This window comes from Diceros bicornis, chromosome 2 (genome assembly GCF_020826845.1).
Source record: "Diceros bicornis minor isolate mBicDic1 chromosome 2, mDicBic1.mat.cur, whole genome shotgun sequence".
In the NCBI taxonomy this organism is placed as follows: Eukaryota; Metazoa; Chordata; class Mammalia; order Perissodactyla; family Rhinocerotidae; genus Diceros; species Diceros bicornis.
In genome coordinates, this window is record NC_080741.1 from 86,319,022 (window position 1) to 86,333,483 (window position 14,462).

Here is a 14,462-nt window from a genome sequence, read left to right on the forward strand (position 1 = left end):
CATCTTCAAGGAGTGGAAAGAAGTTCAGTTGGCTGGGCTGGGACCTTGAGCGAGGGAGGGAGACTGCAGAAGGAGACCAGAGAGGGAGGTGCAGCATCAGATCATGCAGGGCCTTGAACGTCAGGCGTGTCACCTGCAGTCTCAGCCCGGGTGGGGAGCCTGGTTGTAGAAAGCTCCCTCCCTGCTGTGTCGAGGGTGCCTGGAAGCAGAGGGACTACCGGGATTGTCCGGCTGAGGGAGGTGACGCCGGGACCAGGGTGGTGACAGTGCAGTGGGCTGGAAGGTGGCAGGTCTGAGAAGAATTTGGCAGCGGGAGGGCCTGGCCAGCGATGCTTTGGGTGCGGTGGAGGGGTGAGGGAGCAGAGGGCCCAGGAGGCCTTGGTCTACGCCTGTTTGAGAGCCTGCTGTGTGCCAGCATGCTGCCTGGCTTTTGAGTGGGCAGCTGGGTGTTAGGGGTCGCAAGAGAAGGGCTACATGTGAGGCACACTGACCCCCTCAGTTTAGGACTGGCTGAGCTGGAGGCCCTCTCCATGCAAGTGGAGACGTCCGGAAGACAGCTGGACATCCATGGAGCCAGAGCTCAGGAGAGAGAGCTGGCCGGGGATGAAGACATAGGTGGGGTATGCCAAGTAGGGAGAGCAGAGGAGCTGGCTGAACCCCGGGATCTCCCTCCTGAGTGCTGGGCAGAGGCTGAGATCTGTCTGCAGAGGGTCAGAGGGTCACCAGGAGCAGTGGGGTCCAGGAAGACAAGGAAGGAAGCCTGCTGAGGAGGCAGGGGTGGCCCACAGCGTGACCAGCTGCTAAGAGGTCCGGAGAGACAGGACAGGGTTGTGACCACAGGAGGTGGCCACAGGACATGACCGTTCATGGCGGGGCTGTGTCAGTGGCGTGGCAGGGCCAGGAGGTGGAGGAGAAGAGTCTGGGGAAGATGTTCCCCCAGCTCCTCTCTCCATTGGGAGCAGTGGAGGGCTGTGAAAAGGCCAGTGCCAGCCTGGGGAGCCACAGAGAAAAAACGGGCCCCTCCCTGCATTGGAGGAGTGTCCAGGCCGGCCAAGGGAACCAGCGGGAACAAAGGCCTCGAATGCCAAGTGGACAGAGATTAGATAGTCCTGGGCAGTGGAACGGCTGGGAGAGCAGCCAGGACGACTCCCGGAGCCCATGCCTTGGAGCTGGGCCTGGGAGAGGGTGGAACTTTGACAGTTGCAAAGAGCTGGGGGTGGGGGGGTTAGGGGGTGCAGTGCCCCAAGTCAAGGGACCCTCATTCCACAGGCTGCTGCTGTTTGCCAGGCACAGGACAGGGAGACAAATGTATGGGAGCTACAGTGATCTGATTAGGGCGGGTGGGTGTCCTCAGGGTGTCACAAAGGCTTCCCAAGGAAAGTGGCATCAGACTACAGGTGGGTGACAAGGATGGCTGGCCGAGGGAACAGCCTGTGCAAAGACAGGGGCAAGCGGGAGCTGGCTTTGCAGGACCGAGGGCCGTTTCTGTAGCTGGAGCACAGATTGGGAGTGGCCATGGGGCGAGAGAAGAGAAGATTAGAGGATGCTGAGTCCTGACCACGGAGGACCTCAGACGTCATGAGTGGAGCTGAGAACGTGCGTGTCATCCTGAGTCTCTCAGCAGGGGAACAGGCTCAGACTCGGGGGTTAGAGAGAGATCCTGGGGCCGCAGTGCAGACTGGAGGGGAGCCTGGGGTTAGTGAGAGGGGAGCATGGAGATGCTGGTGGCAGAGGGAGTAGGGAGAGAGAGAAGTGGAAAGATTCCCAGGGGATTTCGGAACTAGGACTTGCAGGCCTTGTTGATGGATTTGATGTGCGGAATGAGAGAGGGGCATGTCAATGTTGACACTCAAATTTCTGTCCTGCCTGTGGACGTCTCTGCTCGGGGCCCCAGAAACGCACACATACCCAATAATGACATTTTTCACCCACCCTTTTCCACTGGCCCCAGCTCAGTGACGAGGGCCACATGTCATCTGTTCGTTCTGTTATTCGTTGAAGATTTTATTGAGCATAAGTGTCTGGAGAGAGGTCAAACCCAGAACGGTGGTCAGGGGTCATTGGTAAATGGCACAGCCCAGGCCTCCTCAGATGTGACTGGACCTCCCAGGGAGAAGGTGTCGGGGAGCCAATGGTGGGCCCCTGGAGAACAGAGGGGCCCCTGGAGTACAGGAAAGGAGAGGTGATTCTGGCCACGGGGGCCGCTGGTGTGGCCACAGGCTGCAGAGAGCAAAGAAGGTGCAGGAGAGGCGGGCAGGCCCAGACCACAGGGGGCTGAAAGTCAGCACTGGGCTGAGGTCCCCCATGTCCCCTGCAGGTGCTGGGAGCTCTGGGGGAGCCTGGAGCCGGGAAGGACCACGATGGAAGGGGTGGCGGGGCAGGGGCCAGGGAGGAGGCTGTGCCCAGCCTGGGGTCCTCCTGAGGATCAGGGCTGGCCCAGGCTGCCCCCACCCCACCGAGGGTCCCCGGGCCCTGAGCACCGTCTTGCCCCGCCCCACAGGCATCATCGACAGCACGCACACCGAGCAGCGGCAGGTGGTGGCCGTGACGGGGGACGGCACCAACGACGGGCCTGCACTCAAGAAGGCCGACGTGGGCTTCGCCATGGTAGGAGCGGCTCACAGGGGACCCAGGGCGGCATCTGGCAGGAGCTCATAGGCAGGGGGTTAGGAGGACGTGGGCTACACAGCCTTGAGCTGGCAGTGCAGGACCCCCAGTTCACACTCAGCCCACCTACAGTCCACCTTCTGTGCCCAATGCTCTCGAGGCTCAGCCTGGCCCCCAGGGTCTTCCTGGAAGGGTAAAGGGAGGCTCCCTGAAATGATGGGTCCAGGCCAGGGGGCGGGAGGCAAAGAGAGGCTTCCTGAAGGCAGAGGGTTGGCCTCAGGGGGCTGGGCCTGTGAGGAGTAGGGGCGTGTGTGTGCATGTGTGTGTGCGCCTGTGTGTTTGTGCGTGTGTGCGCACATGTGCATGTCCCGTGTGGTCTGGCTGTGCGGGCAGTTGGGTGTGTATGTGGGGGGTTGTGTAGGCCTGAGGACGTGTGGGGGTGAGGACAGTGTTGCTAGAGCTGCTCGCCTCCCTGGTCACCCCACCCAGGCTCCTGTCCCCGTCCCCACAGGGCATCGCGGGCACAGACGTGGCCAAGGAGGCCTCGGACATCATCCTGACGGATGACAACTTCAGCAGCATCGTCAAGGCGGTGATGTGGGGCCGCAACGTCTATGACAGCATCTCCAAGTTCCTGCAGTTCCAGCTGACGGTCAACGTGGTGGCTGTGATCGTGGCCTTCACGGGTGCCTGCATCACGCAGGTGGGTCCTCCGGGGGTGGGCAGAGCGGGGCGTGCCCCCAGGGCAAGCCTGGGGGAGGGCGGACACCCACATGGGGCATTCAGGTTGTTGCACCCACCGACAGAGGGCCTGCCGAGGGCCGGGAAGTGCCTCTCAGACTCAGGGAGGCGCCAGCCTGTGGAGTGGAGGCAGTGAGGCTCAGAGGCGGTGGGGTTTGCCCAAGCCCCCCGGCAAGTGGGAGAGGTCAGGCCTCACCTCCATGTCTGCCTGACCTGCGCACAGGCCTGGCCCTTGCTCCAGGAGGCAGGAGAGGCGATCCTTGAGGGAAGGCAGGGCGCCTGGCCACAAAGGGCCAGAGGGAGGCAGGGGCAGGGCAGGGCCCGAGGGGCATCAGGTGGCTGGCGGCGGGGAAAGGAGCCAGCGGGGCCCGAGGGCCTCAGTTCTGGCGTGGAGTTGTGTTGGGAGAGGCCTGTTTGCCTGGGTTCCTGAGGCCGGGTGGGGGCAACAGGAGGGAGGCAGGGACTCGGTGATATTGGGAGAGGCAGGAATCTGTCCAGTCACCATGTCTGGGTCTTGAGCAGCCCCATGCCGAGCCCTGCGGAGCCGCCCGGCAGGCCCTGACACCTGCAGCCTCACTGCCTCCTCAACCTGCCCTGTGAGGCAGGAAGGGTGATGATCCACATTTTACAGAGGCAGCAACTGAGGCTCAGCGGATGGAGCAGCCTTCATCTGCCATTGCTCCCACAGTCTCCTGCCTCCCCCAGGGGCTGACCAGCCTGGCCTGGGGAGGACAGAGTGGGTATTCCGACGCCTGGCTCCTCCCAGCAGCCATGTGGGAAGACAAGCTGCTGCCCACAGGAGCCCCAGAGGCCTGGAGGCCAGCACTGCCCCAGCAGCTGTGTGGCCCTGGGAATGCTGCCCCCTCTGTTGCGTGCTGAGCCCTTGGGGATGTACGTGGCAGCACCCAGTACCCCAGGCCTGAGAGAGAGAGCCCTCGGGGGTGGCTGGGGGAGGGGGGGACCTTTTGCTCACAAGGACCTTCTCTCCTGGTCTGTGGGTGAGACGCTCCCTCTAGTGGTGGCTTGGGGACACTCCCATGATACTCCCTCTCACACAAGCTTTCTTGGAGACCAACTGATGCCAGATGAGGAAACTGAGGTTCCAAGAGGACTATCAGTTTGCCTGAGGTCTTGGATTGAGTTAGGGTCAGGGCCATGCAGGCCTTGGTGGGGCCATGGGGGACCCGGACCCTGAAGTGCATGTAGTCAGAGAAGGCCAGTGGGCAGGAAGAATCTGAGGGCCCTGGGGAGCGTGACTGGGCCAGGGCAGAGGTAGGAGAGAGGCCCAGGAGGTGTGATAAATAGCGAGGAGGTGAGTGAGTGTGTGCGGTGCAGGCAGAGGGGGCCTCAGGAGCCGCACTGAGAGAGGACGGAGGGGCAAGGAATGGCTCAATTCAGGCTGTTGGGCTTACAGGATCTGTGGGCTTCCTGGAGGAGCTGTTCCATCAGCAGATGAGGCTAAAGCCACAGAGGGAGGTCTGGGCTAGAGAGGGGGCTGTGGGGGGAAAGCCGGCACCTGTAGCCGGGGGACAGGTATGGAGAGGAGAGCGGGGCCGAGGAAGGGACCACGGGGAGCAGAGATTTAAAGGGCAGGGGCAGAGGGGCCCTGAGGGAGATGGAGAAGGAGCATTCAGAGAGGCCGAGGGGGACCAGGAGAGTAAGGCTGGGGCTGCAAGGGGGAGGCAGTGGCCAGACACGGTGGTGAGGTCAGTGAGATGAGGCTGGAAAATGTGTCCCTCGACTTGTGACAAGGAAGGCCCTGGTGACCCTGGAGAAGGGCATCTGGGGGGCATGGAAAGACCAAAGTCTGGCTGCTGCGGACAAGGTATGCGCGAGAGTGGGAGGAAGGAGGAGGACAAATGGATTCAGCAACTTTGGGCAGTGTAGACCACGTGATATGATTGTGCACAGACCAGTCAGTGTGTGATCCCAGTCTCAGCCAGAGAGAGGTGTGGAAGGATCCACACCAGAATGCAGATGGTGGGAACCTGTAAGTGGTGAGATTGTTGATGAGTTTTAGCTTCTTCTGCTATTCCTTACTTGCTCAAATTTTCTACCAAGAAAATATGTTATTTTTGGAATCATACACAGAATAATTGCTTAAGGTAAAGTAGGAGAGTTGAGGGGAAAGAGGCAGCGGGGAAGGGCGGAGGGAGGCAGAGGAGATGGGGTCTGTGCTGGAGATGGTGGGGGAGGTCTTGGCCTCAGCATGGAGGGGAGACGCATCCACAGGGGTTGGAGGGAGGAGGGAAGATGGTGGGGATGTGGCTAAATTTACTGGAGGGCAGGGAGCTGGTGTCCATCAGGCCTGGGGCACTCCCTTTTCTCCTTGGGGGAGAAGAGGAGGCTGAGATGGGCAGCTCTGGGCTGTTCTCTAGGGAAGGCCTGGCAAACCTGCTCAAGAAGCCAGGGGGCAGGTCAGCCAAGGGCCGATCAATGGGCAGAGCCGGCCTCAAGGCTCCAGCAGAAGCTGCTGAGACCCCAGTAATGAGCCCCTCGCCGGGCACTGCATAGCAGCAGGTGGGGCCTGCCTCCACCATGACGCCCTCTCCACGCTGCTGTCCCCAGGACTCCCCTCTGAAGGCTGTGCAGATGCTCTGGGTGAACCTCATCATGGACACATTTGCCTCACTGGCGCTGGCCACTGAGCCGCCCACCGAGACCCTGCTTCTGAGGAAGCCTTACGGCCGCAACAAGCCCCTCATCTCTCGGACCATGATGAAGAACATCCTGGGCCATGCCGTCTACCAGCTCACCCTCATCTTCACCCTGCTCTTTGTTGGTGAGTCCCCCACTCCGTCCACTGGGGACACCATGGCCTGGACCTAACGTTCTGAATTCATGACCGCCTTCCTGTTTGCCAGTGGGCCCCAGGAGGTGAAGTTAGTTGCTCAAGGTCACACAGCAAGTCTTGGGCAGAGCCAGGCCCTGTCCCAGGTCTGGCCAACCCCAAAGCCAGGGCTTTTTCCACTGATGACAGCTCCAGACACAGCATACACCATGCCTGAGGCTCTGAGCCATTCCCCGCCTTATCCTTGCCCCGGGGAAGGGAGCCTCACAGAGACTGCCTTGGGGAAGTGCCACACACCTGCCTGCCAGCAGACTGTTTCCACAGTGCCTTCATGTAGGCCGCCTTGTTTGGGGCTTCTAACCGCTTCGTGAGGGCAGCCCCGGTGCCACCACCCACATTACAGTGAGGGCATGGAGGCTGGAGAGGGTTGGTGACTTGCCCGAGGGCACGCAGCTGGTCTGAGGAGGAGCCGGCCAAGAACCAGGTCTGGCTGGGGCTAAGACTGGCCTGGTTTCCATGGACACTTCAGACTTGACCCAGGCAAAGCCTACACCCGCGTCATGGATGAGGAAACAAAGGCCCAGAGAGGGGAAGGGCTGGCCCACTGTCACAGAGAGAGTCAGGGCCAGCTCCAAGTCCCAGCCTGGAAGGCTCCCTCCACAGGAGCCTCCTCCAGCTGGGCTTGCAATGCCAACAAGCACTTGCTCTCCAAGTCTAGAGTACAGATGGAGGTGGGGCATGGATCCCATCTTGTAAATGTTGAAGGTGATGGGTTGGCAAGAGTCTTGTAAGGATGATCCTGAAAAGCTTTAGAGGAAGCTGTGTGAATGCAAGACTAGGAGCGCCAGGCAGAGAGAGCTGTCAGGCAGGGGAGGGGGGCAGGGTGGGCTCCTGGTGTACTTGCTGGCTCCCCCACTTGAATGCCTGCTCTCGGTGGGCTTGGATTCACGAGACGCCTCACACTCAGAAAACCCCACGAGCCCTCTGGGCACCAGCTTATGCAGCTTTGCCAAAAGCTGCAGGACGGCGTCAGGCATGCCCTCAGGGGCGCCCACACAGCAGCCCAGGCTACTCTGCCCCCAGCACGTGACAGCGAGGTGTGAGAGAAGGAGGCCACGTGGGTGGAGCCTAGAAGCCGCAGCTCCATATAGGAATTGACACAGCCCCTGAGCTTCCGGAAGTCTCAGCAACCACGCTCAGTTACCAGCAGCAGCCCTCTTGGGGAGCCCAGAGCCGTGGCCTCTCACAGCTATTCCTAGTTCACGCCCAGTGCTCCCAGCACGGATGAGTTTCCCAACCAGGGGGACGTTGTACACGCAATGTCGCCAGCTGGCATTCCACTTGTATCAGATTTCCACAGAAAAAGTGAAAAACAGTCCTCCCCAGGTCTTTCTCCCCAGAGGAGAAAGGGTTTGTTACCCCATCACGCCCACTCACAGCCACCCCACAGCACAGGCCCGCCCTGCCCCCTACTCCAGGGGTGCCTCTGTGTCTGGGTGACGCACCCGGCTGCTCAGAAGAGGCCCCCACATGGGGCCAGGTGTCCCCCGGTCGCGGCCCTCAGCCGCGCTCCTGCCCTCTCACCTGGCAGGTGAGAAGATGTTCCAGATCGACAGCGGGAGGAACGCGCCGCTGCACTCGCCGCCCTCGGAGCACTACACTATCATCTTCAACACCTTCGTCATGATGCAGCTCTTCAACGAGATCAACGCTCGCAAGATCCACGGTGAGCGCAACGTCTTTGATGGCATCTTCCGGAACCCCATCTTCTGCACCATCGTCCTGGGCACCTTTGCCATCCAGGTAGTCAGGCCCCCCCTCTGACCTGGGCCAGGGTGGGCAGTGGGCCACCAGAGCCCTCCGCAGGGCTGAGAGCCCAGAGCTCCGAGCTGGCCCCTGACGGCCTGTCTCTCTGTCTCTGCCTCTCTGCTCCTCTGCCCTCCAGATAGTGATCGTGCAGTTTGGGGGGAAGCCGTTCAGCTGCTCTCCGCTGCAGCTGGACCAGTGGATGTGGTGCATCTTCATCGGGTTAGGCGAGCTTGTCTGGGGCCAGGTAAGTTCTGGGTGGGTTGTACGAAGTGCCTGTCAGCGGGGGAAGGGAAAGAGCACTGGAAGGGGACTCCAGGAGCCCAGGAATGGGTCCTGGCTTGGCCATGGACTCGCTGTTGGTCCAAGATCCTCTCCATCTTTGGGGGATTGGCCCAGTTCCCAAATGCTGGTCATTGGGGTACCACCACTATGATCTTTGCCTTGTATCTATATACCACTCATCCTGTTAATTTACTTAGTATTTTCTTTCAATCACATCAGTTTTTTAACTGAAATTTATTTCATAAGGCAACTTTATATTACTAACATGATTAGAAAATGAACATTTCTTGTCATAAACAGAAGCCAACAAAAAAGTAATGTAATGAGAACGATGTTATTAAACTCTAACCAGATGTCATGGCCTGTGAAGGCTCAGAGCCTGAAGCCAGCTTGTTGTTCAGAAGGGCAGTGAGTAAGTGGTGTGAGGGTGTTGACTGAGACAAGTAGGTGGTGTGGCACCAAGCAGAGCCTCCTTCAGAAGGCTCCGAGGGGATGCGAGAGGGACGAACTCTGCCGCGTTGCAGAGCTACTCAGAGCTGTGTCTGTGGCCATCTGAGATCCTCCCTGGCTTTGGGGACACCTAGGCTGGATGCTCTGAAGGGGCCCTTCCAGCCATGACCCCAGAACATTCTCCCACCAGCTTCCTTCCCTACTTTTGCCCAAATTCCAGGCTCGCAAACATGTACACACACCCCATGTCACAGTGCTCACAGCTCACAGGCGCCTGAGCAGGACGTGGTGCTGAGAAGTGCTGGGAGCTGGGTTCTGGGCCAGAGGGCCTTTATTCCTAAGGTCATGTCATCCAGGCCATGGGGGCCACAACAAGCCTGAGATTTGTTCTTGCCATCAGGCTCTTCCTGGGCTAGAGTGAGAAGTTGCAGTGGCAGAAATTAACTAGAAGACGAAGAAGAAAATTTAGTTTCATCTAAAAGGACCTTCTTTAAACTTTGGGGCTTCTTTGGAGAGTTGATAAACTAGAACTTAGCGACTCCATTCCCTGGGCACCCTCAGGGCCAGGCCATCTTTATCCCACTGGGGCCCACACCCTCAGGGAGCTCTCGGTGTCTGGGTGAGCAGACTCCTAGTCCCTAAGGATGATGCCGGTGGGCAATGCTGACCTTAAAGTCCCAGAAAACCCCTGAGGCTGAATGTCCAGGCCAGCCCTGTCTGTCCCTCCAGGAGATGTAAGGGGCCTCCTACCTCTGCCACCTCAGCATCCCCATAGGCCCTGCCTCTCAGGCCTCAGCCCCATGGACAAGCCCTTTGCAGGAAGAGTAAGAAAGCAGGCACGTCCCCTTCCCATACTGCTTTCCCTTTCTGGGAGGGCAACCATTCCCAGAGTCCCAGGACTGGCTGCCCCCAGGCCCTGAGCCCCTGTTGCCCATGTTGGGTATCCCAGGACCCAATGACCTCAGGAGGAATGAGCCCAGAGACCTAATATGATTGGTCTCGCGCATGGCAACTTAGCCACACCATCTCGCTTAATCCTGCAACTCTGAGAATTGCCTACGGATGGGAAAACCAGAGCTCAGAGAGGTTAAATGACTTGTCCCAGGTCACACGACCAGTAGGGTCTGGAGTATTCAAAGTCACATCTGTCCAACTCCTAATGGCCAACATCTTCCACTATGTCCCCCTGACTCTAGGTGAGTGAGTGAATTAAAAATGAAATTAATAAGAAATGTAAAGATTGAGTTGAGGAATGGGTGAGGTGAGTTAAGGAGTGAGTTGAACATATAACTAGGTAAATGGCTAAGAGGAGAGGGAGGGAGGGAGAGGAAGGTGGAGGTGGCAGGGAGGGAAGGAGGCCAACTGAGGGACAGCCCCCGTCACCCTGACGGCCGTGTCCTCTGCAGGTCATCGCCACCATCCCGACCAGCAGGCTCAAGTTCCTCAAGGAGGCGGGCAGGCTCACGCAGAAGGAGGAGATCCCGGAGGAGGAGCTCAATGAGGACGTGGAGGAGATAGACCACGCCGAGCGAGAGCTGCGGCGGGGCCAGATTCTGTGGTTCCGAGGCCTGAATCGGATCCAAACCCAGGTACAGGAGGCTCCCGGGGCTGGGCCCACACCTGGCTGGGGCGGGCAGGTGATGGAGATGAGCACGCTCCATGCCACCCCCCAGGGCCACAGAAGCTGGGGTCCAGACCTGCTCTCACCATCTCACCAGCCTTCTGTATGCCCACGTTCCTCACACGTGCTGTTGCGTGGCTGCTCGAGAAACAGCAGCCTTCTCAGGAATGTTCCACCTTGCCCTCTCAGCCCGGCGAGAGGTCAGACTGGGGATCACACCCACTGTGGGTTTCCAGGGGGGGATGCCCCTAAGAGGGTGGGGGAGGGGTCACTCTGAGGGTTGAGGTGAGAGAGGGGCTCTGGTCAGGGACTGTGGAGCAGGGTGGTGAGGCGGCCACCAGGAGGGTCAGGCCAGGCTGGAGACTGGTCCACATGAGGCTAGGATGGCAGCTTCAGGCCAGGGTCACCGCCGGATTCTCCTGGACCGGGTGGTCAGCCCATGAGCCCACTTCTACACATGCACACACATCCTCTTCCTCCACGGCGGGCTTCAGACACTGCCCCCAGCCTCCACTAGGGCGTCGAGGCAGCTCTGGGGAGCAAAGCTCCGTTTTCCCCATGCACACGCAGACACACATGTGCACACCAAGGACACACGTGCAGAGCACACATGTGGGATATGTGTCCATTCAGAAGTAGGTTTCTTCTCTAAGACAGAGACTGCATGGCTGCTACATGCTGCAACCACGAGGCCCCGCCACAAGCCACACACTGGCACACAGGCCAGTGCCTCACCCTGGCCCAGATTGTAGTTCATAGCATGTGTTCACAGCCCTGTAAGATGAGGAAGAGAAGGGACTATGAAACTAAGAGAGGCTTGGTCATGCCCAGCCTACCTGGGAGAGCTGTGTCTGGGAAGTACAGAGCCCCCCTACCCTCTCACACTCTGGGAATTACAGAGCCCCCCCACCCTCTCACACTCTGGGAAGTGCAGAGCCCCCCCACCCCCTCACACTCTGGGAAGTGCAGAGCCCCCCCACCCCCTCACACTCTGGGAAGTGCAGAGCCCCCCCCAACCCCTCACACTCTGGGAAGTGCAGAGCCCCCCCACCCCCTCACACTCTGGGAAGTGTAGAGCCCCCCCCACCCCGTCACACTCTGGGAAGTGTAGAGCCCCCCGACCCCCTCACACTCTGGGAAGTGCAGAGCCCCCCCACCCCCTCACACTCTGGGAAGTGTAGAGCCCCCCACCCCCTCACACTCTGGGAAGTGCAGAGCCCCCCCACCCCCTCACACTCTGGGAAGTGCAGAGCCCCCCCACCCCCTCACACTCTGGGAAGTGCAGAGCCCCCCCACCCCCTCACACTCTGGGAAGTGCAGAGCCCCCCCACCAGGTCACACTCTGGGAAGTGTAGAGCCCCCCACCCCCTCACACTCTGGGAAGTGCAGAGCCCCCCCACCCCCTCACACTCTGGGAAGTGCAGAGCCCCCCCACCCCCTCACACTCTGGGAAGTTCAGAGCCCCCCCACCCCCTCACACTCTGGGAAGTGCAGAGCCCCCCCACCAGGTCACACTCTGGGAAGTGCAGAGCCCCCCCACCCCGTCACACTCTGGGAAGTGTAGAGCCCCCCCACCAGGTCACACTCTGGGAAGTGCAGAGCCCCCCCACCCCCTCACACTCTGGGAAGTGTAGAGCCCCCCCGACCCCGTCACACTCTGGGAAGTGCAGAGACCCCCCCCACCCCCTCACACTCTGGGAAGTGCAGAGCCCTCCCACCCCCTCACGCTCTGGGAAGTGCAGAGCCCCACTTCACTGGCCTTGGTGACATGGCCTAGCCCTTCATTTAACAAACATAACAGGCAATAGATTCCCTGGGCTGCCTCACACCCCCTCACACTCTGGGAAGTGAGACAGTGCACTGTCTCAAACATCATCTCATTGGCCTTACAGACCCCTGAGAGGTAGGTATGCCCCTCCCCCCAGTTTTAGAGGTGACAGAGGTTCAGGAGAAAGCCCTTTCTGAGAGCTAGGGTGAGGTACAGCCTGACACAGCCTGGGCTCTCCTCCTCGACAAGAACCCTGGCAGCCAGCACCCCCCCCCCGGGGGCAGCTCTCAGTGTGCATGGCCCTGGGGCTGTCGCCAACCCAGCCACGAAGACTTTCAGGGGCCTTATGATCGCAGGAGGACGGTGGGACTGTAGTTTCTTGAGTGGGCCCGAGTCCTCTCCAGCCTGGCTCTTATGGAACAGTAAGGTGGGCCAGGGGCTTTGCCACCTACAAATAACCTTGCCAGGTAGGTGGCATTGCCCTTTCTGAAGGACAAGAAACTGTGCTCAGAGAGGTGACTTGCCCAAGGTCACCTAGCTTCTAAATGGCAGAGCCAGGATTTGGGCCAAGGTCCGTCCACCCCAGAGTCCCCACATACACCATTCTGGCTCCATGCCTGGCCCTCAAGGGAATGAGCACCCCTTCTTGCCTCTAAACACCATGTTTAATCACCCCCTGACCCCCGCCTGGCCCACTGACCCCTGAGCCGCTAGAGCGGGACAAAGGTGGGACCCCCGTGTCCTCCCTGGGACCCTGGGAACCACAGATGGCCCGGCGCTGAGCAGACGTCTTCCCGAGCCTTGGAGTGTGTGGTACTTTTTGTTTTGATTTAAGTGACGTCATTGTGCCGTGGCTGCAGCTGTTATCGTGGTTGCGCCTGTCAGTCGTGTAGCTGTCGTGTCCGTTCTTCTCGCAACTTGTCTCGTTCTCTCCTCCGTTGCAGATTGAAGTAGTCAATACTTTCAAGAGCGGGGCCTCCTTTCAGGGGGCCCTGCGGAGACAGTCCTCCGTCACCAGCCAGAGCCAGGACGTAGCCAATCTCTCTAGCCCTAGTCGCGTGTCGTTGTCCAATGCTCTTTCCTCTCCGACCAGCCTTCCTCCTGCTGCAGCTGGGCGTGAGTGTGAATCCTTACCGCCTCGGGCGCCACCGACGCCAGCACTGGGCGGGCAGGGACCGGGGCACCGAGCACACGGGGGACAGCCGGTCAGCGTTCGGCCCAGGGGGCTGAGGGGCCAGAGCCATTGAGGAGGGTCCCAGTTGGTCAGGAGGTCACAGCAAGTCATGGGTGGCAGTCCCTCGGCGGGCCAGAGTCAGCTGGGGTCAGGGGTTACACTCAGTGAGAGAGTCATGAGGGTTGCAAAGGGTCAAAAAGTCTGGGTCAGTCAAAAGATCCCCATCGGTCAGGGAGGTTTCAGAGATCAAATGTCTGAGAACACTACAGGGTCACAGCAGCCAAGGGGGAGCAGTCAGCCGGGGGGCACGGCATGTCCCAGTCAGTCTAGGGTCATACTCCAGGGCAAGGATCAGAGTTGGCCAGGAGGTCACAGTTTGCAGTCAAAGTCAGGCAAAGGGTCAAGGCCCTCAGGGGTCACAGTCAGTCACAGTGGGGTCCAGCCAAGAGAAGGGACACTGTAGGTCAAAGGTCATAGTCAGTCAGGGGTCTCAGGCCACCAAGGAGATCACAGCCTGGAGGCCCTGCCCCCAGTGGTTCAGAACCCTCTGCCCTCTCCCCTTGCATACCTGATGGCATCAGCTGCCTCACACACACTTGTCTCTTCCTGGAAGGGACAAGGCTCCTGACCCATTCAGTGTGAGCTCGGGGAGAAAGCTGGTGGGCCGAGCCTCATGTCTTGGCTGGGTGCCAGCAGGCCCTGAGGAGTCTGATCTAATGCTCAGCTTCCTGCCTGCCTTCTCTGAGGGAGAGCCTGGGACTCTGGCCCCTCTGTCATCTCCCTCCTGCCAAGCTCATCTCCTCATGCCACCGCTTCTGACCTCGGTTCGGTCTCTTATCTCTGGCCTTGTCTAGATCTGTCAGAACCCCTCCATGGCTTCAGGCCCCAGAGAGAATAAGAAGTCTCTGTTTACCACCTGCCTCCCTTACCTTGTCTCCAGTCGGGCCCTCCCACCCTGCACAGGAGCCCCTGGTCTGGTCTTCTTGGATTGACCAGTGTGTTTGCTCACGTAGCCAGCCCTAGGCCTTCTCTGATGAGGAACAGACTCCAGGCCTCATCCCTTGATACTTTATAAGGGGCCTCTAGCCCCACCCAAACACAGAACACCCACAAGATACATCCTGTGCCTCCGAGCAGGAGACGACCTGTGTGCTTGGTGGGAACTCTGCCATGTGAGCCTTCTGGCAGGAGGCACAAGCCAAAAAAGAGCCTGTTGGGG

At 59.8% G+C, this 14,462-nt stretch overlaps 1 protein-coding gene across 1 annotated transcript in view; it reads left to right on the top strand.

The window, feature by feature from the left end:
* Window positions 1-14,462, top strand: part of ATP2B2 (ATPase plasma membrane Ca2+ transporting 2) — a 171,119-nt gene that overhangs the window by 147,927 nt on the left and 8,730 nt on the right. The window contains exons 17-22 of the mRNA XM_058565539.1: window positions 2,501-2,607; window positions 3,119-3,310; window positions 5,917-6,130; window positions 7,731-7,942; window positions 8,085-8,192; window positions 10,087-10,269. Of these exons, the coding sequence (XP_058421522.1) occupies window positions 2,501-2,607; window positions 3,119-3,310; window positions 5,917-6,130; window positions 7,731-7,942; window positions 8,085-8,192; window positions 10,087-10,269 (1,016 nt within the window). The remainder of the gene's footprint in view (window positions 1-2,500; window positions 2,608-3,118; window positions 3,311-5,916; window positions 6,131-7,730; window positions 7,943-8,084; window positions 8,193-10,086; window positions 10,270-14,462) is intronic.